The sequence below is a fragment of the Paroedura picta genome, chromosome 2 (assembly GCF_049243985.1).
Source record: "Paroedura picta isolate Pp20150507F chromosome 2, Ppicta_v3.0, whole genome shotgun sequence".
Classification (NCBI taxonomy): domain Eukaryota; kingdom Metazoa; phylum Chordata; class Lepidosauria; order Squamata; family Gekkonidae; genus Paroedura; species Paroedura picta.
The window spans coordinates 104,034,026-104,060,125 of NC_135370.1; the positions used below are offsets into that span (position 1 = coordinate 104,034,026).

At 43.2% G+C, this 26,100-nt stretch overlaps 1 protein-coding gene across 1 annotated transcript; it reads right to left on the minus strand.

Moving 5' to 3' along the window:
- Nucleotides 1-1,036: 1,036 nt before the first annotated feature.
- On the minus strand, nucleotides 1,037-25,384 carry ARL14EP (ARF like GTPase 14 effector protein). The gene is made up of 4 exons (XM_077319088.1): nucleotides 25,144-25,384; nucleotides 10,581-10,900; nucleotides 7,558-7,688; nucleotides 1,037-4,464 (listed from the first exon to the last, which is right to left on the minus strand). Exons 1-4 carry the CDS (start codon nucleotides 25,382-25,384, stop codon nucleotides 4,236-4,238), a joined length of 921 nt encoding a protein of 306 aa, XP_077175203.1. The 3' UTR covers nucleotides 1,037-4,235.
- Nucleotides 25,385-26,100: the final 716 nt, after the last annotated feature.

Genomic DNA, 26,100 nt, shown 5'->3' on the forward strand with positions numbered 1-26,100 from the left:
GAAAATGGAGGGGGTAGGGAGGGTACAAGGGCGGAACAAAGCTTCTGAGACTATCATGCATTTTCCCTCTCCATATGGTCTTATTCCTGGCTGCTCAACGGTGGTTCGCGCAATTTACATGGTTTAGAACATATATTTAGTGGTGACATAGCAAATCAATGTAACTCCTTAGCCCAACTTCAAAGATAGATCACCACCATCTGTTCTAGTAAGTAATGAGCACAAGGCTGAACAAAGTTTAACCCTCTCTAGTTAACATAGACCAGTTTCTCTGCCAAAGACCGAACACCCCCTATGCCTCAACTAACCTTTGGGCTAATCTTCAATAAAAAGGGATAGTATTGAAATATACTGCTTGGCACAAGGCAATTCTTTTTTAAAGGAAAAAAAATATTTGGACTACATCTTCCTGCTGCCACTGCTTGTTGTCAAGACTATTAGTGGTCCACGCTCAAATGTTGATGCCATCTCTCGTGAGTCTCCAATTCCATAGGAAAGGGTCCCATTTATAATGGCACAAGATGCATTTTCATGTTAACTACAGGTTTTCTGACTCAATTTTAAGAAATGGTACCACACCTATTGTGGGCAGCTAAGACCCACTGTTATCAAGCAGAACAGAAAGATTGAAGTTGGAGGCCTCTTCAATCTGTTCTAAAGTGAATAAGTGTTAGGAAGATCTAATGGAGTTCATAGCCTCAACAAGAAGTTTCCAGTTGGCCAAGGGTACAGCTGTTTCCCATTCCCCTTTTAAATTAATTGCCACTAAATCCTGGTACCTAGAAGAACAGTTATTCTGCTACAAGTGGCTATGTCTTGAAGATGACTCTTAGCACCCTTTTTTCCAAACCTGAACACACTCTTCACAGCCTGGTTTTATCTTTTCCTGCTATAATTGAGTGGGGGGAAATTAAACTCCAGGAATTCAACAAGATATATGCATGTTTTACAAATTGCCATGCATGAAATTCTGTAACCAGTTTATCTGCTCCCTCATGCATCAGGAAAAAGTTGTTAGAAATTAACCAATACACGATTTTGATGAAATCAATTTATTTATTAGTGCAGGTGAATAAAAACAAATTTAGCAACCTTTATTCCTCTTGCAAATCAGGTCAGGAAGACAATGTCTGACATTTACTAGAAATTTCATGGTTTAAAAGAACTCTAATATCAGCAGTAACTTTTTACCTTCAACTGAACATGTTTCTCTATGAATGTGAATTTCCTCATTTCCTCAGTATTAACAGCCAATCTTTGACATTTAGTGTTAACCAGATGTGCACAGAATTAGAGCATGTGTTTTAAGAAATGTAGAATAGGGTTGCTAGGTCTATGGAACCAGCTGTTGGGGGCTGGGAATGGGGGGAAAACCAGGAAGTAAATGTATACCAGAAGTGTATTGCAGACCCATAGCATATTGCAGACAATCTGGGGTGACAATCTGGTTTGTGGGCAAAATTTCTATGGTGGGCAAAACTAGCTTCTTACCATAGCATTTGGCTCTAAAACCAGAGTGCATCCCCAGCGTCCTGACAATTTCTGGATGATGCAGGGACACTGAGTTTACTTCCTGGTTTTCCCCTCCTCATATCATATAAATTCCCTCAGTTTCCTGGAGCCCTAAAATGGGGGGGGGGGGGGACTGGCTACTAGGAGATCCTCAGGCTCCAACTGGGAATTTCAAGTCAAAACAACTGTTCAGAGTTGCAGAATGCAAATGACGAAAAAATACAGAACTCCAGCTATGCCAACTGTTAATTACAGTTCCTTTAATAAATCCCTTTCTTGTTCAGTTGCAGAATTCAGAGAGAAGATGTGCACTGGTTGAATGTTTTCTCAGTAGTTCCATCGGCAGCAAGACAATAATGATTAAATCTTCAAATTCAAAAAGTAATTGTAAATTCTTTAATCCTTATTCCCTAGGACAGTAGTCCCCAACCTTTTTATCACCGGGGACCGGTCAACGCTTGACAATTTTACTGAGGCCTGCGGGGGGGGGGGGGGACTAGTCTTTTGCCAAGGGATGTTGCCACCTGAGCCCCTGCTCCACTTGCATTCTTGCCGGTGCCCGACTTCCCACCGCCCACTGGGGGGCACTGCCAGCAGCAGCTGCACAGTGCCACGCTGAAGGGGAGCCCCAGCCATGGCGGCTGCTGGAGAGCACCAAAGGTGAGCCAGCAGCAGAGTGGCAGGGCAGCCCCTGTGGCAGCAGCCAGGGAGAAGGATGAGGAGGACCCGCGGTACCGACTGATCCACGGACTGGCACCGGTCCTTGGACCGGGAGTTGGGGACCACTGCCCTAGGAGGCTTGGTTTACACTGTGAACTCTGCCTACATATTACTGCCAGTCATTCCCTGGATGATGAAACTACTGAGAAAATGTTGTTTAACTGGTGCATGTTTTGGCAAGTCTTCTCTGCAAATTCTGCAACTGAAAAAAGATTTATTAAAGGAACTGTGTAATTAACATTTGGTGTAGCTGGAGTTCAGTATTATCCTCTCATTCTCAACTGGGGATTGGCAACCTTAATCTAGAATAATTTACCAATACATTCATTTGGATGAATTCTGTATACTGATCAATCACTGAACAAGTATTCAAGAGAAAACCAATCAAACATTTTCCTAAAAAAAATAATGGAAACCGTACTTCATTAACTCCAGTTAAATGTAAAAGTAAATTAAGTTATACCAGTTATTTCTGCTGGTGCAAAATGGAAATGCCAAAACTGCTTGCTGGAGATTGTCACCTGGGTAGACAGAACTCCACACATGGGACAGAGAATGCACCAAGGAAGAAAGTCAGACAGGACTACTTGGGCCAGAAAAATAAATGGTCAGATCCAGCACAAGAAATACATTTCAACAAAACTGCTAAATCGCACTGTACTAAAATGTAAGTCTCAGCTTTACATTAGCCAAAACCATTCTTAAAAAAAAAAAATCACAAAATTTATTCAAATGCTTTTATTGTGCAGCAGCCTTTGCAGAATGCTATTTGCCAGGGAGAGCAGAAATTCCATCTGCACAAGTAGCCTGCCAGCAGCAATGCAGGCTGCTAAAAGGTTTTATGAAATGGCCAATTTTCTGCACTTTATCTTCAAGACCTTTAATTGCATAACATATGAAATTTATCCATTCAAGCAAAGCTTGAAATAAAAACTGTTAAAAAAATAAAAAAGCCACACTGATTCAGAAGGCAAAAGCCTGCTTTTATTAACATGAGATACTATTTGAGCTGCTTTAAAATTTAACATTTTTACTGTGAAATTCACCAGAATTTATTAGAAGTTGGGCCTTATATAGCCCAACAATGGAGGGATAATTTTTAATTACAGCCTTGTAAGAAAAGATGCTCTTATTTAAACTTAAATATACTAAAAATCAAGACAAAGAAGTAGATGTTTTTAGAATTTTTCTTAAATTTAGTTACATGGCATATTGCCCTAATAAGTAAAATGCAGCCAATTAATGCTCCTTAAAAACAAGATATCGAAAAATGTATTTCACATACTCTCGTGAACAATCAGTGATTAAATACAAATCATAATACAGTCTCTGTAACTGCTGTTATCTAACATTCAAGTAAATGACGTGTGTATTTGAGACCAAGATGGGGCTGTCTTGTACTTCAGCTCACACTGTGTAGACACAGTGATACATGCATAACGGAAATGCTCTCTAATGATACATCTTTGGTTTAAATTATCCCCTCTTATCATACTGATGAAATCACGGGACAGGCTTTATTTCTATTCAGAATATGAATGAGAAACTCACACTATCATTGAAAATGAAAACCTGAAGCAATGACTATGTACTATTATCATAATCTTTAGTTAATTGTTAATACTTTTTGTCCATAATGCAACATCGCTATCAAATTATCAACCAACTCAAGGACTAATACTGGTTGTGGTTGCTAGTGGTTAAAGTGACTCAAGTAACCATCACATTATTTTGAAAGGAACAGCATCTCCTCTACGGAGCAGAGGTTGCAAAATGTAATACTGATCGTGTTAATCCTCATGTACTCCCAGATCAGGCACTGTACTAGCTGCTTCCTTGTAGCAATAGTTACAGGAAGAGAAAGAACCCTGGACATTTGTTACGCCTGAGCTTCTCTTATCATACATTACATTAGACAGCAACTGGAAATCTCAGCCAATCACTTATGTGTTAACTTTGGAACTTAGTTCCTGGCTGCGTGGTACTTGAATACAGCATGTAGGCTACCCCACATGCTTATTGCGAATGATTTCTCCCCCTTCTATCTCAATTTGCTCATACAGCCATTTGCGGTCACAGCGACATTCAGGTCCACATTTGTTGGAGCCACATTTGGGACAAGCATAGAAACATCCAAGGCAATCTTCATCAAGACAGTCACAGAGATCAATCCCAGTATAAAGCAAAAGTCCTTGACCATCATATACTTTGCTCTTTGCTGGTATTACTTGCCTGCAGAAGGAAAGAAGCATAATTTACAGTCATCTGTTATGCTACCTTCCGTTTTAACCTGAAAAGTAGTCCTTTTGCTAGTTCTCTTAGGTAGAGAAGCAGCAGAGATTTCATACCTAGCAATAGCCATGAAATTATTACCACCATATAGAACCAGATGTCAGTCATTTTAGAACTTCAGAAAGTTTCCATGCATCAGGGCAAATTCATGTGGCAAGATGCTTAGAAGCCTAACAGCCAGCAGTCTCCATGTTGCCACTGAAACTTACAAAGTATCTTCCTATATAGCATATACTACTAATACTGCCACACTCACGTTCTTTGTTGCACTGCAAAGTCTTTAATATGCAAGACAGAAGCCCGGTCTAGACAGGTAGCAGAATGAAACAGTAGTGAGGGGAGTGGTGGGAGGATGGACTATGCAGGGGAACAATTTAAGTTTTGCTGCTTTTGATATGGCTGACCATGCCATTTTATATTTCAAGTATAAGTACGGCAAAGGCTTTAGAGCAGGGGTAATCAAACTGCAGCCCTCCAGATGTCCATGGACTACAATTCCCAGAAGCCCCTGCCGCAGTTTGATTACCCCTGCTTTAGAGGGTCAATGCTTAAGCAGCTCTAAACAGTTTAACCATCCCAAATGCAACAACCAGCTACTTTGTACGCTGAATCTGCAACCTGAAAGCAATCACGTGGAGTCCCACAGCGTTGTCGGTGTTGTTTAACTTCTATATGACATCACTGACAGGTCATCTGGCAATATTAGGAGTGGCTGTGATTGATATGCTGGAAACACCAAGAATCCATCAATCAATTGTCTGGAATACTGCATAAGATCTCAATTCCCCTATGTGGAAATGCTGAAAAATCTGGGACTTTTAGTATAGAAAATATTTATTTATAGGGCATGTGATTAATAAGCAACAGCACAAGTTCTAGCCAATAGATGAAATCTACCATCCATCTTCTCAGAGGAATAATCACTTCTCTCTGGTGCAACAAGTATTAAAAGTGCAATGCATAGAAAAATAATGTAATTAGATACGAAAATATAAGTATTTATTTACAAAGAAAGTTTAAAATGCTCTAAGAGGCCACAGTGATACTCACTGTAAAATCAGTTCTAAAAATGGCAAACAAGGGCCAATTTCTACTGTGTCTTTTTCATTATTTGATAACATGTACTATGTTTTATTTATTTATTTATTATATTTATATACTGACCTCCCCTGAGAAGGCCTATGTGTCTGGAGCCTACATATTTTACAATTTATGTATGCTTGACCACTGAAGACGGTTGTGCACCGAAATGCATTTGGTCTAGGACAGTGGTCCCCAACCTTTCCGAGGCTGGGGACCGGCAGGGCATCGGGCCGCGCCCCCGCGGACCGCGCAGGCCACGCCCGTGCGGGCCACGCCCGCGGATCGGGCCGCGCCCACGCCGCGCCCGCGGGCCGCGCCCACGCCGCGCCCGCGGATCGGGCCGCACCCGAGCCGCGCCCGGGCCGCGCCCACGGATCAGGCCGCGCCCACGGGCCGCGCCCGCGGATCGGGCCGAGCGGGCGTGGCCCGCACAGGCGCGGCCCGGCCCTGATTCCCTCTCCCCGCCCTCCCGCGGTAAGTAGCTTCCCGGGCCGCAAGCTTGCGGCCTGGGAAGTTTTTTACTGCGGGGGCGGGGCGGGGAGAGGGAGCCGCGGCCCGGTGCCATGGCCTTCGCGGCCCGGCACCGGGCCGCAGCCCGCAGGTTGGGGACCACTGGTCTAGGATATTTGGTCCCTGTTTGTGATTTTTAGAACTGATTTTGTAGTGGGGATACCATTGAGGTTATAGTGTTTTGAACTGCCTTTGTAAATAAATACATGTATTTTTGTACATAATAACATTTTAATCTTTTCTATACATTGCACTTATATCAGGCCATTTAACCCTTTTTGGTTTCTTAATTCAATTTCCTGGGTTAAGTATTTTCTCTTTTTCTCTTGGCAGTCAGTGTTGTGTCAAAAAGGTACTGGACTAATTTGTAGACATACCTTTACACCATTATTAGTGCTCTTAAAATATTTCATCTTCATCCATCATCTCTGCCTAAGTCAGAGGAACCTAACTATCTAACCTGAGGGTTCAGGTGGGCACCAAAAAGAAATGAATGTTTCCAAAATATTGGTAGGTCCCACAAAACATTAAGAGGTTCCAGGCATCCTCCTGTGAGAGAGGCAGCTGTCTCCAAATGGGTGCTTCCTGTAGATACCAAAGTGATACTTTCTAGGTTCCACTGAAGTACTTCCAACTCCACTTAAGTGGGGGGAAACTAGGATTGGGTCTTTGCATTTGGGAAGAAGCAAGTGGATATCAGGAAACACATCAGCAGGAACCATACCCATGAGACCATGTCTGAAATTACTGGCCTAGACCAATATTCACATCTGGAACTCAAATTTTCCCCACTGTAACCTATTTCTGTAAGGTAGCACTTTTGTTATCATGTCTCTTTCTAAACCTCTCTAGCTTCACTTTGCACTTCCTTTTTAGAAGCATCTCCTCTCTGTGCTCTGATTCTTTGTAAGTATAACACAGTTGAGACTGAACAATGTTTATTATAATTGACGGCATTACTATTATTGCTTATTATTGCTCACCAGAACTGCTCATTAAGGCATTCCCCAGGGAGAATGCAGCACCGACATTTCCAAATGTGACATTAGGAAGACAATAGATCCCTAGCAATGATTTGATTAGTGTTTTTGTTCATATCCCATTCTCATGCCAAAGAATGGTGAGAAGCAGCCAAACAGTTGCTAAAAGTCTCCCACTCAGAGACCTGCCTTTGGAGGCAAAACTGAGTATTCTTTAGCCACCCTGTGGATTAATAGAAGATGCACTGGCAGCAGATTGCATGGAAGCATTCCATAGTTCACTCCCAAGTTTTCCCAGCTACACTATACAATACCAGTTTGCTTTTATCATGCCATTTCCAGGCACTTGAAAGAAACGCATTTGGTCTACACAAGCAGATTTGAAGAGAGGTCTAGATATTGTCTTTCCCTGAGGGCATGAAACAAGGACACCATTTAATCAATGCAGAAAACAGCCAACCTGTCTGAATTAATGGATGTACTCTTGGTTTGCAGCCTTCTTTTCTCCCTTTTGTTTGCTTCTGGAGCAAATTCAGTATGTCGTCCTGGATTAGCAAACTGTAGGGACTTCAAGGTCTTAGCTGTACGTCCCTGAACAGATACAGACAACTTCACTTGAAACAGTAATACAAGTTGGAGTACATCACATCACATCACATCACATCACATATAGTATACAAATATTTGGGCACAAAACTGAGGCCCTGTGTAACAACTCTTGTTAAGTGTTGAGTCCTTCACATGTTGAATTCACAAATATTTTTATTTACATTGTTTATAGTCTCTCTCACTTGCATGCTATACGCGGCCTGGGTCCCGTCTACCTGCGGGACCGCTTGGTTGCTTATGCCCCCCACAGGGCACTCCGCTCTGCGGGTATGAATTTACTGGTTGTCCCGGGCCCACGGGATGTTCACCTGGCCTTGACCTGGGCCAGGGCCTTTTCAGTCCTGGCCCCAACCTGGTGGAATGAGCTCCCAGAAGAGCTAAGGGCCCTGCGGGATCTACCAGCTTTCCGCAGGGCCTGTAAGACGGAGCTCTTCCGCCAGGCATATGGTTGAGGCCAGGGCAGCTCTCCCACTAATCCATCAGAGGATCCCCTCCAATATTGAGATCTCTAACATCGAGATCATTGTTAGATCTATTGTATTGGTGCCACTCTCTTCTGAATATTATTCTCTCCACCAGGCTGAACTAAGATCAGAATAGTGACCACCGCCGCTATATGTTATATGTAACTTTTGCTGATGTTAATTGGGGTTTTTATGGGGATTTTATTGAGTTTTAACAATTTATGTTGTAAACCGCCCTGAGACCTATTGGGAGAAGGGCGGTCTAAAAATTAAATAATAATAATAATAATAATAATAATAATAATAATAATAATAATAATGCAAGGCAGATTACAGAAAGTGAGTAAATCCATCGATGGAGGGGACATTCAATAAGCAATGCAATAGGACTAGGATTTTAGAGCCAAGCAGAAGTCTAAACACAATAGTGATTCAAAGCATAAGTATTAACATGACACATTAAATGAGGCTAAAGGATGCAAAAGAGCCTCTTGTGGCGCAGAGTGGTAAGGCTGCCGTCTGAAAGCTTTGCCCATGAGGCTGGGAGTTCGATCCCAGCAGCCGGCTCAAGGTTGACTCAGCCTTCCATCCTTCTGAGGTCGGTAAAATGAGTACCCAGCTTGCTGGGGGGTAAACGGTCATGACTGGGGAAGGCACTGGCAAGCCACCCCGTATTGAGTCTGCCAAGAAAACGCTGGAGGGCATCACCCCAAGGGTCAGACATGACTCGGTGCTTGCACAGGGGATACCTTTACCTTTAAAGGATGCAAAACTCCATAGTAAGATTTTTGTTTCAGAAGTTATACACAGCAGTATAGGCTGCAGCCCCTAATAATTTTTCCAAGTAACTTTGTGGATCATTCAGTACAGTGCAGCTCTATTGCCTGTGTAGAAAAGCCTTCTTGGATATTTCAGTTTTGCATAGTTTGTGGAAAGCTCTGACCCTCTCAGGCAGACCATTCTACAAGGTTGGAGCCACAATGGAGAAGATACATGTATTTGTATTGATTTGTTAGGTGGCAGCTGCAGAAGACCCTGCTCTGATAAGTAAAGCTGTTGTGTAGAGCATACTTAGAAAGATGATCTCACAGATATAGGACCATGAAAGGCTTTATATGTGACAGCTAATATCTTAAATTGAGCCCAGTAACTGACAAGAAAAAGTTAAGCATGATAAAAATAGAAAGTGCAAGTGGGGACCTGTGACATTTTACCGGGGAAGTAATTCCTCTCACCATCTTGATAGTTCCCCAATGCTGCTTCCATCCTTGAGGTCACATCAGCAGTGGGCCGGGCCAGTCAAGGTTTCTCCTCCAATTGCCACCTGCCAAGGCTTCTGTCTCCCTCCCCCACCCCCAGCAATAAAAGTGCTCCCAGCTGTTGAGTTCACTAATATTTCTCCCTCCCACTATCATTGGCAGCAAATTACATGTGGCTCTCCACCAATTACCAAACCTCCCCCCTAATCATCGACAACCACAGCAGCAGAGAGCTGGAATGAACATACTTTCTTCCCTAGCTTGGCCCCATCTCCATTTTGTCTTCTCTCTTTCCTTGTTTCAAATGTTAGACTGTAAGCTCCTTCAGTCATGTTAAGTTTGTGTCAACAAAAAGGGGGAACTCATCACACCTAAAAGACAAATACTGCAACATAAACTTTTACATACTCAAGTCTCTTTTCTTTAAGATAATAATGCTCTAAGGCAAGCCAACTCCTACCAGTAGACTGTCATGTAACAAAAACAGAATAAAAGTAAAACTACCAAAGCACCATTCTCTTTTCAACTCAAGCATGGAATCCTGGGGTGTATGTATGTGTATGATAACAGATTTCAAACAGAAGCCCCCACTGATACAATAAATCTGGATCACACTCCTGTATATACAATGAGTTAATTCAACCTGCAGAGGAAACTTTGGCAGTGACTCACAACCTCTCTCAGTGAATGAATTACACCGTTCCACTGGCCTCTCTTTATAGCATCCCCACACGCTGAACGATTACGCCATGTTCGTACATAAAGCACTATGCTTGACTCCTGTGCAATTTAGGATTTACCCGCAGGTGCTTCTTTACTTGAGGTCGATTCTAACCGCACTTACCGTATTTAACAATTAACAGCACACACACTTACACACAAACACTACTGAAAGGATGATATGGAAAAGAAAACATGCCCAGCCGCTTTGCCGACGGTGATGCAGAACGCTCCTTCCATATTCCTGCTGCTGGGGCGCCTGTCGCTTTTTTTATTTTGAACCAAGCTGGCCCTTTCTGCAACCGGCGTGACAGCGCTAAGGGACCCTGCTTGCGAAACCTCCAAGGCGGGGCGAAGCTACAGCCTGAACGAGGCAGGGGAGGCAGAAGCAGCCCTCCACGCGCTCCTCTCACCTGCCCGCCCACACGTACCTTGCCATAAGCTTTCCTCCGGCCCTGTCCTGAAACCATCCCCGAGCCTAGGTCCCCAAAGGCCGCCATGGGCTCCCCGTCCGCTCCACGCGCCCGCCCGCCTGCCTCCTTTCCGAAGCGGAAGGAAACCGCCGCCGCCACCCCCCTCGCACAAAGGGACGCCAGGCTGGAGACCGGAACAAGACTTCGGGTTCCGACGGAAGACGGCCGAGTCCGCCATGTGCGGGAAAGACACAGACGCGAGGGTGGACAGTCGCTCGAAAGCTCAAAACCCGAGAAACTCTTGTTAATCCCGAAGGTGCTGCTGGATTCACACCTAGCTGGTCAGTTTGCAAAGGAGAAACCTCGCGCAAAGAATCGCGTTCTGCCGTCTCGGCTGAAAAAAGGCTGCAAGGATCAAGCAGATTTTCTGGAGTGCAGAATTCGCCTTATTTTTGCTGGAACGTCTCCAAATTCAATAAGGCGATTTAATTGTAATCCGATAGATTGAACACTGATCTTACTTACACCAGAGTAAAACTGGAGTTGTTCCCGCTGTATGAGAAATGGAGATTTCAAACTGTTATTACAACTACATACCCCCTTTAGTACTCCTATAGACAGACTGAAGCTTCAGCTTATCTGCTGCCTCATTTCTTCTCACACAGCACAACTGCCTTTCCCTTTTTATTAGCTGCAACAAAGTTCAAGCAATGAGCAAACGAACCCCCCCCCCCCATAATTTATATTTATGAATTGATTTTGTACACTTCATTTATACACCACAACAATAGTCGCACTTGAAACTGGAAGTGATGTGTACACTGGACTTTTACATCTCTTTGTTCCAAAGGCTCCCAGAAACAGGAAGCACCGCACCGCATTTGCGACACTGACTAACCAGATCATGCGCAGTAGAGGTCGTCTTTCCCAACGTGCGCTCTCGCTATCTGTCTCTCCGGATCCACTTGGAGTTGGCTCTCGCGAGAATTACATGTCGCGCTTACGGATCGAAGGGTTCGCAATTATGTTGGGGAGCTTTTTAGTGAAAGCTGTGGGAACGCTGTGAAATAAATGGTCTTGTCCTTTTAAATCAATAGCGTCTATTTATCTGTTGACAATATCGAGTTCAACGCGTGCAAAGTTAAGTGCCGTTCACTTAAATGAGAGAGAAAGGAAAGCCGATTGGAAGTACTATATTTAATGGCAATTTACTCTCAGGAAAGTGTATGGGACGCAGACTTTGAATCCTGCTTACATTCAAAGTAATGCAGGATACAAAAGTTACAAAAATTGGCGTCTCAGTAAGCAACGTGTTTCGTTTTCGTGTGTTCCTGAGTGCAAGCATATTGATTTCTATCTTGAAGATGAATCTAGCTGTCTTATCGTAATCGTCTAATTTGTTAGCGTCTATTATTAGAGATCCAAACCCCTTCATATTAGAAACATCAGAAAGATTCTTAATTGGGGGAAAAAGCATTAAGAAGCAAGCCTGCTTAGGCAGAGTACCACATTATGATGAAAAGTGATAATTTTATACAGTCTCAAACCTTTATTAAACTTGATTTGTTTTATTTCTTGTTTAAAAGACAACAGACTTTAAATAATAATATTCCCAACCCTCTTCAAATTGTTTTCCAAGAGTTTGTGTTACAATATGCTTTTGGTATGTAGTTTTCAAATAAAATATTGTTTCCCAAAAAAACCCTCCCAGACAAAATTATTGATGAATTTTTTCCTAGTCAGCATTAGTTTTCGTTATAACTTTGGCAACATTGGCATAACTTGAGCCTTTGGCCCGGCCTGGCGAGGTTTAGCTTCGCACCTAGTCTAAGCCCATTGCAATTAATGGGTTTAGACTGGAGAAATTCACTTTAGGATTGGATGTGGGTGGGTATCTGTATTGGTTTGAAAGAGTAGGACAAAACTGAAGTCCAATGGTGCCTTGAAGACAAAGTTTTATTCAGAATAAAATTTATTTATTTATTTTTACATTTATATCCTGGCAACTGCTGGCCCGAGGTGGCTCACAATAAAACAGTAAAAACAACAAACCGACTATATCAACAATTGAAACATCCCCAATAACAATCAAAACAATATAATATTAAACAACGTCAAGATGGTGGAACGGTACAAAAAAGAAACCCCATAGCTCCACTGCTCCTGCCACCGTTGCCTACCACAGTTCTCATGTGATGAGATCTTCCATAGCATCGTCTATAATAGGGCGGGACCTATTAGTGTTTGTGATTGTGTTTCTAGGCACCCTTTCCTCAACCAAATGCCTGCCTTTGGAGTCCAATGGCACCATGAAGACTAGGCATTTGGTTGTGGTTGATCGAACCCAGAACATCTGTTGGGCCCCCCAGAAACCCCTCCATAGGAATGAAACCCTGAATCGGCCAACCTATGGGACTATAGTTAACAGGTTAATGTTGACATAGTATTGAAATTGTTACATGAAAATGTTGTTTGAACTGTTATTGAAACCACTGTTACTACTGTATTTATTTTGATGTTATTGAATTAGAATCATAGAATCCTTGCCATGAAGCTGCCTCTCCTTCCAATAGCTTTGCACAGTTATTAAGCTATTAGCTCTGGAGAATATCACAAAAGAATTAAATTGCTTTTGTTGCTGCATAGATGATTCTCTGGTAGCCATGTCTTTTCTAGGACTGGCCTTGTCTGCTTAAAGCCAGAGCACATTTTCTGCAACTTTTTCTGAGCACCTTTCCTATTATTATTATTATTATTATTATTATTATTATTATTATTATTATTATTATTATTATTATTATTATTATTATTATTATTATTATTCCCTGTCACTCCCCGCCACGCTCATTAAAAATCCCAATAAAACCCTGTTAAAAATAGGGCATAAAAATCCAACACAAGGAGAGACATGGCAGTGTAATCAACTATCCGTCCCCCCTAAACATTCCAAAAGGGGGGAAGTGGTGAGAGGGAGCCATGACCCATCGTAGCGTACTGCTGTCTTTAATGTTAGGAGGGGGGGCACCAGATCTTCCTCAAACCGTGGTCTCAACCATAAACCATAACATTTACTTTTTAAATATAAGATTATGTCTGATCTTTCATAAAATCTGTGAAGACAGCTCACAATTTTTTTTCTTAAAAGCAAAGATGTGTGCCATGCCAAAACCAGAAGCTCCACAAGAAAATCGTTAGAAAATAAAAACATCAGATGGAACAACTGCTATAGAAAAATGCATACAAAAGTGTTCAGAAATAAAATCACAGTCAAGCACAACAGGCATGTTCAGCATTCAGTGTTTAAAGCTCAACCTCTAAAAATACTGATAAATGCCAATAACTCAAAGTGCAGAATATTTTGCTTAGCTCAAGATTCTGTGCTGGCACTGTGACAGCAGAGGGTATACTGACTCTTAGGCCCATTGTGCACGCACATCTTAATGCAGATTTTCAGAACAGTAAGCCTTTAATTTTGACTTTGGATTCTGTGCCTGCCTACACACTATTCTTTTTCCTCAGTTGTATTTATTCCACAGCTACCATTTTAAAATGCCCCTTTCTAAATTGGGGTGTGTGTGAAATTCCACTTGTGATGCGTGCTGCAAAGGCCCGTCTTTCATATTGCAGAGCACTGGGGGATTCTCTGCTGTGTTACCAGCTACTATGAAAAATGGGAAAGAGTTACATGATCTCATTATATGGGGTTAACATGTTGCATGTACAGAATACATGATAGAACCCACTGACACTGGCATTGCAATCTGTGATTATATGTGTGTGTGGAGTATGACATTTGTACCAAACCAGTGGCTTCCCCCTTTATATTTACTGTGTACCACAAATATTGTCAAACATGCATGAACTGCACACAGTAGAGCTATACTCATCAAATCAGCTTCATTGCTCTGACTCCTATGCTGCACAGAGATTAAGTGTCTGCCATCACTAATGTTTCTCTGCAGTTTGAAGCAGTGCAGTTCTTGTGTTGTGCCTCTGTATGGCGCTCATTTCTTTTTTATAATTTCCCGTCTCGGCTAGGTGTAGCCTGATACTGCCTGGTGCTACTGAATGCTTCCCTTTTGACATAGAATCAAAGTAGTTACAAATGAAAAGGCCAATTGCTTATGGGACTGTGGGGACTCTAGGTCCTATTTCCTGTTCAGTTAACCTATAGTTATTTGTTTTAAACCATCTAACAGCTCTTTAAGAAGGCACTAAGAATATCTTTTGTTTTAAAAAAGGATGAATCATAGTCAAAACAAATCTAGTGAGCCACAGTGCAGATCTCAGGAATCATTTTAATGAGCCAAACAAACTAAAATTACTAACAGGCTAGTGAGTAACAGCATCATGTTGCCTTCCAGCACAATGGAGCTGAAATGGAACATGATAGCAGATGACACCACTTGCTTATTCTGAATAAATTAACAATGTCATTGCTTTCATTGGCTGTTGCAGAACAAGGGTTCCATGAAGGCTCCAGTTGCTGGAGGGAAAGTCTTGGAGAGAACCCCTTCCAACCTACCTTGAGTTAGAAAGAGTGAATTCCTAAGGGTGTTCCATTGCAACTAATGGGACTAACTTCAAAGTTAATGTATTTTGGAACCCTAAACTAGGAACAGAAATATGCAAATCAGAATGAGATTCTGCAGCTGCTGACATTCTGCAACGGTTGCCAATAGTTATGGGAAAAATCAAATTGTTAATAGCACATTAGTACAATAGGTATGGCTGAAATGAGATTTTCAGGGTGAAGATTGAAATATAACTTTCATAAAGAATTCAAAAAAAATATAACGAGTATTATGACTAAAAAAGGAGACTGGAGATTCTTTGTGTTGAATATAAAATACTGAAGGCCGTTCCGCATTCGTCCAAAATAGCACAATGGTTACTAATTGAAATCGCTACAGTTTTGCCGTTATGCACAACGTCGTTGACAATCTGCAACACTCCTGAAACCGATCCGCAAAAAGCGCTTCGTTGTAGCGCTTTCAGGGAAACCCCAAAAAGTGGATTCACCCTCCGGAAAGCGCTACACTCCTGAAACCAATTTGCAACACTAGCGGGAAAGTTCTGTGCGTTACGATTGTTGCGGTTTCTGCAAAGTCTCTCCCCCCTGGCTCTCTCCTCTGATCTTCCGGCAAAGCGATCGCCATTTTTTTTTCTCCGAGCGAGTGGAGATCAACGCACTGGCAAGCCTTCGTTTACCCAGTGAGGCTTCCCCGGCTGCAGTCCCTCTGTTTAAAGTCACCAAGCACAAGCATCGCAGAGGCCCGTTTGCTGGTTTATTTTCACTTTATTTTTCACACTGTTTTTGGCCGAAAATCACACCCGTGAGGGGGGGATTTTTTTTTCACTCGGGGGGGGGGAGCGTGGCAACGATGAAACGGCAGCTCAAACACCACCTGCTACCTAAATGGGTCTCTCCGTTGCAACGAATCAATGCATATTCGTTGCAATGGGTGTGTGTGTGTGTGTGTTTTTTTAAAGCCTTCCTTAAAGGGAAAGGGGCTGTTTGGGAGCATGATAACAGCCGCCCATTGGCTGCTTGATGGCCAGGGGCGGGACACAGCTCAGCAATAGCGCTTCCTTTCTAGCGATTTTTGCCGAGACTGGAACCCTGTGGGAAATGATAGAAACGCAACTGGATTCCACTACAAAGGCAGGTATGCATAACGACAAATTCCACTATTTAAAATGCTGATTTTTCGTTCAGCAAACAATTTGCTACATGGATCCCGGTGCGGAATGGCCCTGAGAATGGCGCTCCAATGACAGAATAGAATTTTACACTGAGCTCTCCAAAATCTTGTATCTAGAGGCTAAAGAGATCCTTTGAAGCAGCATAGAAGGTAAAATGGGGATCTGCTATAGGAGGAGTGAACTGGTAACAGTCACATCTATTTTCTATTGGCAGAAATGCTTTTGTTGTTTGGGTTGTACCAAATATAGCTATGTGCAGAAGTGCCATCATGTTGCAGACAACTTATGGCAAGGGACTTACAAGACAAGTGAGAAGTGAGGTGATTTGCCATTGCCTTCCTCTACAGTCTTCCTTGCTTGGCATCCAAGATCCAAAACAAACGAAACCAATAGGCAAAAAGTTGTATGTTCTTGAGATTTATTAAATGCAGCCCTAAATAATTTTGCAACCAAAATTAACCAAGGACTGCATTTAATAAATCTCAAGAAGATACAACTTTTTGCCTATTGGTTTAGTTTGCTTTGGGTTTATTTCTATGAGAAACCAACGGTGTTCCTTTATATGGCATCCAAGATCTGCAAAGACTCTACTATGTTGCCTTCCCTCTCTACTATGGTTGCTTTGAGACTTCTTTTTCTGTATTATCACCTAAGGGGAAAATTCCATGTTGAATATCTATATCTCAGATACCAGATTAGGAGACTAGGACCCAATCTATCTCAGCTTTGATTTAAAAACAAAATCTTAACTATGCATGACAGTTGAAATTGCTGCTGTATTTAAATGTGGACCTGAGTCAAGTAATTTTTGAAAAGATTTTCTTGAGTTTTATGGGAAGTTAAATGGATGTCAAAAATAATTAAATGTTTTAGAAAGAATGTGACTGGCATTTGTGCTGGAGAAGCTGTTCATACAGAGCTGGCTGGAAGGCATCACAGAATTTTCAGTGTGCTATCCACTGCATTTGAGGTATCTTGTTTGCCATTTCTTCATTTTCCTATTAATAGAAAGCCATTCTGACTTCAATTTGTAATGCTCCCATCATAAGTTGGCCCAAGAGTGACAGAAAAGCTGTGAAGTGCTATCAATCAAGGAAGACAGGAAGGCTTCTCTTACAAAATGGTACTTTCAGTGATAAAAATCAATGAAAAAATATTATGAGGTAAGGTTTTATTGACATAATTCTAACATCAGTTTATATAAATAATAGAGAAATAGTTACAACTTATATTTACTTACTGCTAGTGTTAATTTAACAAGGTTTTTATAATATTCAGAAGTAAATTCTATGTGTTATTGTACGTCCAAAGTGCTAGAATCTGGAGCAATTCTCAATCATTATTTCTGTCACTATAGGCAGGAGCAGAACACAACAAGCTGCTATAAAGGACTCTGGTATGCCTCATTCTATTTTCTTTGTTTCACTATGTTGGATCTGAATGAAGTTATACTCTGTTTAACCTACAAATTCCCTTAGCGTATTCCAGAATGACTACAGCTTCTTACAAGTTTCAGCAGTAGATCCCTTTTTCATTGATATTGATGGCAATTCTGAATAAAGTCAACAGGACCAAACAGTGAAATTTTTCATAATGTGGTAAAGGATTGTTAAGTGATGTCATGCTGTTAAAAGGCCATGCAGTTCTTATAATCATGAATTACCCAAAAGGATTTGAAGTGGCTGATACTAAAAGGCAAATCAAGGAGATACAGAATGAATTTTATAGCACAGTAAGAGTGGGAAGAATGTGCCCAATGAAAAATAGCGATCAAGACTTGGAATCATTAAAGGTTAAAGCAGGAAGTACCAAAGCAGAATTACAGCTGACCGTCAAGTAAATAATAGAAATGACTACTGAAGAATTAATTAACTTAAAGATTGACAATAAAGAAATTGAAATAGTTTAAGATTTTCTATTCTTTGACCTCATTATCAACCAAAATGGAGACTGCAACAAGAAATCAGAAATAGATTGGGTCTGGGATGTACAGCCATGAAGGAGTTAGGAAAGATCCTTAAGAAGAAGGATGTGTTGCTTGTGACCAAGATCAAGTTAATTCCCCATTATTACACATGGACATGTAAGTTGGACAATAAAGAAAGCTGACAGGAGGAGAGTTTACGGATACTGTGAAATACCAAAAGGGCAAATAAGTGGGTTCTAGATTAAATCAAGCTTGAACTCTCCTTAGAAGCTAGTGGCTAAAAACCGAGGCCATCATACTTTGGTCACAGTATAAGAAGACGAGAGCCTCTGGAAAAGACGACAATGCTAGGAAAAGTTGAAGGAAGCAGGAAAAGAGGAGGAGCCAATATGACACGAATTGACTCAGTCAAGGATGTTTGCATGATGAGCAAGGCTGTTAACAATAGGACATTTTGGAGACCATTAATTCATAGGGTTGCCAGAAGTAGGAAATTACTCAATGGGACTTAACACATACAAAACCTGCCTAGGTCTGGGTGCTGTGTTTTAAGTATTATAGTCACTGTGAAACTAAGTTACCTAGCTACATGTATGAAATGAATGTATTCGTTTGCAAGAAATGAAGAAATTATTTTAATTGGAATCTGCATGCAGATGACCCACAAACATTAGGTGTGCCTTGCACAGAAAATAAAAATGGGGTTTCCTCATCAACAGTAAAAATAGATTTAATATCTAAGCAATTAACAATTGCTGCTCTTCAAAGCAGTTTCAAGTCTTTCATTGATTCTTGTTTGCAAGAGTGTGCTGGATACTGGCTGCTGCTCATGCCCTACTTCTTAGCACATAGTTGCATTCCTCTTGTAAAATTCATGTTATGTGAATTGGGCTTTGTATTACTCCAGTCTGTTGTCTCCCACCCAATATCCTGCTGCCCTCTTTAGACAGGGGACAGAAAAGGTTTATGGGCACTTCTGACTCCCCCCTTCATTCTGCTAGTAAACCTGCTTGGCCTGGTTCAAACCACCAGCTGCTCCAGTCAGGCTGTACTGACCTTAAACAAGCCAGTGAAGGCCAGACTTGCCTCTTCTCTCTTGAGACTCTGTTACATCTGAGGTCTGCAGTTCTGGCTGAGCATTGTGCTATGTCACACAGCTATCATGCTATCTCACATTCCCTTTTCTCTGCCCTTGTTACTCCAGTCATGGACCTTCAAGTGTTAGTCAAGATGAATTCACCCCTTTCCCCCCAAGGGGTTGCTTCATTTACTCTTCTTTCCACCCCAGATTATCTGAAGAGATTTCTAGTGGGCATTCAACTACACACATTTTCTAATTTCTTTGAATTTATTTTGTTTTAAAACATTTAGAATCATGTAGGCCATCTAGTCCAACTACCTGCTAAATTCAGGATCAATCTAAAGCATCCATGATAACTAACTGTCCAGCCTCTGCTTATAGACCACCAGTGAGGGGGAGCCCACCACCTCCTTAGGCAGCCGATTCCACTGCTGAACTACTCTGACTGTGAAATTTCCCCCCTGATATCTTGCTGATACTGTTCTACAAGTAATTTAAACCTATTACTGTGGGTCCTATGCTCTGCAGCCAACAGGAACCACTCCCTGCCCTCTTCTAAGTGACAACCTTTTAAATACTAAGAGAGCAATCATATCCCCTTTCAACCTCCTCTTCTCAAGGCTGCACATTTCTTCTTAGTCCCTCAACCTTTCCTCATTGGACTTGGTCCCCAGGCCATTTTTGTTCACATCCTTTGGGAAAGGAGGCTTCCAGAACTTCACACAGCACTCCAGTTACAGTCTGGCTAATGCAGTATGCAACAGGACTGTGACATCTTGCAATTTTTATGTGATGCCTCTGTTGATACAGCCCAAGACTGAATTTACTTTCTTTACTACCACATCAGACTGTCTGCTTATATTTAGTTTACAGTCCAAGATCACACACACTGCTATCCAGAAGTGTATCTCCCGTCCAGTATGCATGCTTCTCATTTTTGTGACCCAGATGCAGAACTCTACACTTCTTCTTATTGAATTGAATCTCGTTCTCATTTGCCTACTTTTCCAGCTTGCTCAGATTTCACTGAATGTCTCTATCTTGGGAGTTCATGACTACTCCCAATTTGGTGTCACCTGCAAATTTAATGAGGAGCACTGTGATTCTAAATGTCCCTCTACCCACTCATCCAGATCATTGATAAAAGTGTTGAAAAGTACTAGAGACAGTACCGAGCCCTGTGGCACCCCACTGCTCACTTCTCTCCAATCTGTTGAAACATCATTGACAACTACTCCTTGGGTGCAATTTTCTAACCAGTTCCCTATCCACATAACCATACAAAATCCAGTTTGCAGTCCTCCAGTTTACACATTAGAACATCATGGGAACCTTGTCAAAAACCTTATTGAAATCCAGGTAAGCAACATCAACAGAGTTTCCACAATCTAGTAAGTCTGTCAGTCAGTCAAAGGAGGACACCAGGTTGGTCTGGCAGGACCAGCTGGAGGAAAATCCTTGCTGACTTCCCCAGATCAACAAACTGTCCTTCAAATGTTTAAAATCTGCTCCATTATCTTTTCCATTGAGGTCAGGCTCCTCTCTGTTTTCAAGACCGAGATAACATTTGCTTTCCTCTAATCTGGCACTTCTCCAGTCCTCCAAGAGGTTTGAAAGATGATGGACAAAACTCCAGTGGTGGTGGTGGTGGTGGGGGGGGGGTTCAGAGGGTTTGGGCTCAGATAAGATGAGTGCACATCTCAAATTACTATGTGCAATGTTACCATGTACAGTGTGACTAAAGAATGTATACCTACCTAAATTCCCTAGGGATTTGTAAAAAGTAGGCCTACCATCCCTTTTTGGAGAATGTTGGTGATAGGTATATTCTTAGGTTTGCTTGTTGGTGAATTAAGCTAAACTGACACTTCCAGCCTTATGCTGGAAATCAAGGAAGACCATCCATAGATTGTTTCTTACATCATGTCATGTCATAACAAAGTTACGCCAGCATCTCTTTGGCTGAAAAACTTGGACTGGAGTTATCAAACAATCATCCTTACCACCAAGCAAGAAACCCACTGTGAAGATAAACTGTAGGCTCTTCTATACAAAGACATTCTATTGTCACATTTGTATATTCAGTTGAGTCTCTAAATATAAAGTTAAAGGTATCCCCTGTGCAAGCACCGAGTCATGTCTGGCCTTTGGGGTGATGCCCTCTAGCGTTTTCTTGGCAAACTCAATACAGGTTGGTTTGCCATTCCCTTCCCCAGTCAAATACACTTGTATTTCTATAGCATATAAGATAATGCATTTCCCTCACTGTAATTTTCATAGTAAGCAGCCTTTTCTAACTTGAAAAGCAGCACATCATCCAGCTGGATAGTGGGAAAAGATATCCCAATCCTCCCAATTAAATTTCTATTTCCTGAATCTTTTGGAGAAAAATAAAAGCCATGCATACTGCAGTGCTACCAGCTGTCTCTACACTTCCTCTGTGGGGAATTTGCATTATAATCGGCTGTAGATTTTGACATGTATAAACACAAACCTCTGTCAAGTTGGTAGGTACTTTAGCTACAAATAAAAATAAAGACTCTTAAAATATGCTGAAAATAATTTGTCATGATAAATTAAAGTTTAGGCATGAGTTTTGCTTCTGAATTATCAGACCCCTTTTGTACATACAGAACAGTGATGTAGAAGCCATTTCTCCTAGTATGTTACTACTCCATCTGGGAATACGTTTGAATATCCCTTGATGATGTAGGTTAATGTCAATTATGCAGCTCCCTCCTTCATAACCTTTCTACAGTAGTGCTGATCTGGTGGGAAATACATATGAGATTATTTACCTATTTATTTTGAAAATACACAGGTGTACCCTTAGCCTTGACCCAGAATCTGCAGATGGTACAAAATGCAGCTGTTTGGGTTCTCACTAGGAATCCACGGAGTGGCCATGTATGACCTACCTTTCAGCTGCCAATTGAATTCTGGATCAAGTTTAAGCTTTTGGTCTTAACCTTTAAGGCCATACATGGTCAGGATGCTGCATATCTCAGGGACTGCCTCTCCCAATATATCCAAGAAGAAATGTCAACATATTGGTGGTCTTCCAGCCTGAAGGAAGTGTGTCTGGCCTCAGCCAGGGCCCGGGCCTTTTTCATTTTGGCCCCAGCTTGGTGGAATGAACTGAGAATTGAGACCTAGGCCCTGATGGAACTACATAAGTTCCACAGGGCCCACAACATTGTACTCTTCCGCCAGGCCTTTGGTTGAGGCCAGAACAAGTAAATATAGCCAATAAAATTTACGGGCTTCCCTCAATTAATCTCTGGGTTATTCCCTCCACTAAACTAGAAATTGAAGAATAATGTTATATATTGTCTGTCTAGTGGTAGATCAACTAACTAATGAGAAGGAACAGTGGAGCACTACTAAGTTTTAATAATAATAATAAAAATATAATATCTCACCTAATAAAAAGCATCGGATCTTTCTGATGACATGCCAACCTTCTGATTGGCATGGAACTCCCCCAATGAAGGCCAATCAGGAGCTCTTCCCCACCCCTCCTCCTCCTCCGTGGATGTAGTCAGCTCTGAGCAAGGAGAACATTTGGGAGAAAATGCCTGGGCTTGGGAAATGGCTTGCAGTTGATGTCAGAGAAGCATTGGTAGAGCTGAGCAGAACTTAAACCCAGCACCAGTAGATGGAAGGAACCACTTGTTGTTGGCAGTGCCACACTCTGGTAGTCAGTGAAGGAGGCAGCCAGGCAGCCATGTTTGGCTTCTCGCATTGGGAGCCAGCCACAAGACAGGCTGCTCCGCTGAAACTGCACCTTAGGATTCCTATGGGCTGCCTTGAGAGAGGCAAACCTGGCCATCTTGTTGTAGTGGTTAGGAGCACAAACTTCTAATCTGGCAAGCCAGGTTTGAATCCCTACTCCCCCACATGCAACTAAGCTGATCCCCTGCTCCCCCACATGCAACCTTGAGCTCACCACAGCACTGATAAAGCTGTTCTGACCAAGTAGTAATATCAGGGCTCTCTCAGCCTCACCCACCTCACAGGGTGTCTGTTGTGGGGACAGGAAAGGGAAGGAGATTGTAAGCTGCTTTTGAGACTCCTTTGGGTAGAGAAAAGCAGCATATAAGAACCAATTCTTCTTCTTCAACAAGAAAAAACGCTTGCTCACTTGGCCTCGGCCTGACTTATCTCGGGAAACTCCCACGCTTGGGGGCTCTGGTTGTAACACAATTCTAGCCTTTCCTTTAAAAAAAACACAGATTGATTTCAGCCTTGGAAGGGAGTGGGTGGAAAGATTTAACAGAATGCTACTGGAAGGTGACTGGGAGTTTATGGCACATGACATTGATTGAAAAGCCAAAACAGAAAAACACCCGACGGGAAGTCCTATGTGGGAGCAAGACGCGGCTGAAGTGGGCCAAGGGCTCTCATGTGGTTGTGGGAAAAATTGGGGCAGCTGGCTCCAAGCAAAACTCAGGTGGCAGCGTGGCATAACATCCTCCGTGCGGTAAGAGTCAGGGACTGTCTCTCCCAGTATGTCCCCTGAAGCAGTGGTCCCCAACCTTTCTGAGGTTGGGGACCGGCAGGGCATTGGGGCGCGACCCGCGGCCCGCGCGGGCCACGCCCACGCATCGGGCCACGCCCGCGGGCTGCGCCCACGCATCGGGCCGCACCCATGAGCCGCACCCGCGCATCGGGCCGCGCCCGCAGGGGCGCGGCCCGGCCCCGATTCCCTCTCCCCGCCCTCCCGCAGTAAGAAGCTTCCCGGGCCGCAAGCTTGCGGCCTGGGAAGTTTTTTACTGCGGGGGGGGGCAGGGAGAGGGAGCCGCGGCCCGGCACCATGGCCTTCGCGGCCCGGCACCGGGCCGCGGCCCGCAGGTTGGGGACCACTGCCCTGAAGTACACTTAGGTCATCTAATGCAAACTTATTGGTAGTTCCTGGCACCAAAGACATCTGCCTAGGCTCAACCGGTGCCAGTGCCCTAGCTCCAGCCTGGTGGAATGAATTGCTGCTTGAGACTAGGGCACTGATTACGCTATTATAGTACCACAGGGCCTGCAAGATTGCACTCTTCCACCAGGCTTACTGCTGAGGCCAGGGTGATTTATGGAAAGGGCCTCCATCTGATCCTTGCATTTCTTCCTCGCTTATCTCTTGTCAATGCTGCTGAGATACCCGATTACCCAACAAGCAGGGAAGGGATAGGTAGTTAGATAGTAAATTAGTTAATATTAATTACCAGTTGGAGAATTAGTTATTTTCATGATTATTTTTTAGAGTGTAAATGAAATTAATAAAGTATATATCTATATATTTTTAACATGTTGTAAACAACCTTGAACCCCATGGAAGAGAGGCAATTTAAAAACTGAATAATAATAGTAACCCTAAGGGAGAGGAGAAGCTAAAGACAGAGAGACATATAAAGGTAGGCTGGCTTCTGATTCCCTGTGAACTTTCCCATTCTGAGGTAAAGTTTTAGATTGGTTTATTAGACCAAACAGGCCAGATGCCACCCGCAGAAAGGCTGTAATTGTTACTATTTATAAAAAAATGGAAAAATAAAGGATCTAACTATATGCCACTTAGTCTTCTCTGCAACTGGAAAAGTATATGCTTTACCTGTTGTAAAGTTCTTCTCCCAAGCTATAGCAATGTAAAATAATATGAATGAATAAATAAATCAGTCTAAGTCTGAAATAGTGTTTTTATTAGTGACTAGAAAAAAAGCCCGCTGTAGGGTAAATACAGCGGGCTCTAGCGGGGCTGGGGCGTTGGGCGTAGCAGGGCGTAGCGGGGCTGCGGAGGGCCGTCGGCGGAGGCAAGGTCGGAAGCAGGCGGTGTGTTGAGGTGGCGGCGGGCCTGTGAGTAGGGGCATGGGGCGGCCTACCTTGGCGTTGTGGCGGGAGTCCGTCCAGGGCTGAGTTGGGCGGGTAAGGGGTGGGAGGCTCCGGCTGTGGCGGAGGGCGCGGCGCGGCGGCGGCAGAGTCTGTGCTGGCGGGAGAGGCGGTGGCGGCAGAGGGGCCTGCCGAGGTAGCTGGGGAGTGAGTGGCTGGTGAGTGGGTGATTGGGAGGCGACCAGGAGCTGACCTGGAGGGTCGTGGGGGTACGGCGAGGCGGCGGCGCGGCATGCCGTGGTAGCGGCCATGTCCATTGTTGGGAGGCGGGGGCGGGCCGTTGGCAGGTGAGGCCTCCTAAGGGAAGGGCGATGTTTCAGTGGCAGGAAAGGAGCAGGGCCGCTGCGTTGAAGACGGGGCGTCCCTTCTCCTTTCCCGCTGCCAAAGCATCTGGGCGAGGAGTGCAGGGCGGGCCAAGTGGCCAATAGGGAGGCGCGCTATGCGTGCCTCCCAGTTGGCCACTTGGCCCCTGAGTGGCACTTGGAGGGGCCCAATCAGGAGCCGCTTCACGGCTCCTGATTGGTCCCCTCTTAGTTTTTATCACGGACTGGTCCCGCCCTAACTCCTCCCCACTTGCCGTTAGTCAATTATTTAGTCCGTGGTGCCCTGAGCCGCAGGGCGGTTTACAGATACTGCTTAAGGCAGTTGAATGAGTAGTTTCATTTAAGTAAGTGGTTTGAGTAAGTGGCAAGAAAGGGGTGAGACTACAGGGGCTTTCAGGAAAGGAAAAGTATAAATAGTGTGTGGGGAGGGGAGGAGGAGGATGAGATGGATTCCGCAAATCCCTGTGAATTCCCACTTGTTTGCTTATATAGGCTTACTTTGCTTTGGTATTCCCTGCTTTTGTGTTTGCAAACAAAGCTACTAGCACCAAGAAGCTGTTCTCCAACAATTTCCCACCAGTCAAGGAAATGGGGGGAGGGGCATTATATAACAATAAGCCCCGAACA

Excerpts from the sequence above, each read along its gene's own strand:
- ARL14EP (XM_077319088.1), bottom strand. The coding sequence starts at position 25,384 with ATGCCGCGCCGCCGCCTCGCCGTACCCCCACGACCCTCCAGGTCAGCT. Across the intron at positions 10,901-25,143 it reads ACTCCCGCCACAACGCCAAG|CTAGGTGTGAATCCAGCAGC; the intron begins GTAGGCCGCCCC and ends CAAACTGACCAG. Across the intron at positions 7,689-10,580 it reads GGAGGAAAGCTTATGGCAAG|GGACGTACAGCTAAGACCTT; the intron begins GTACGTGTGGGC and ends GTATCTGTTCAG.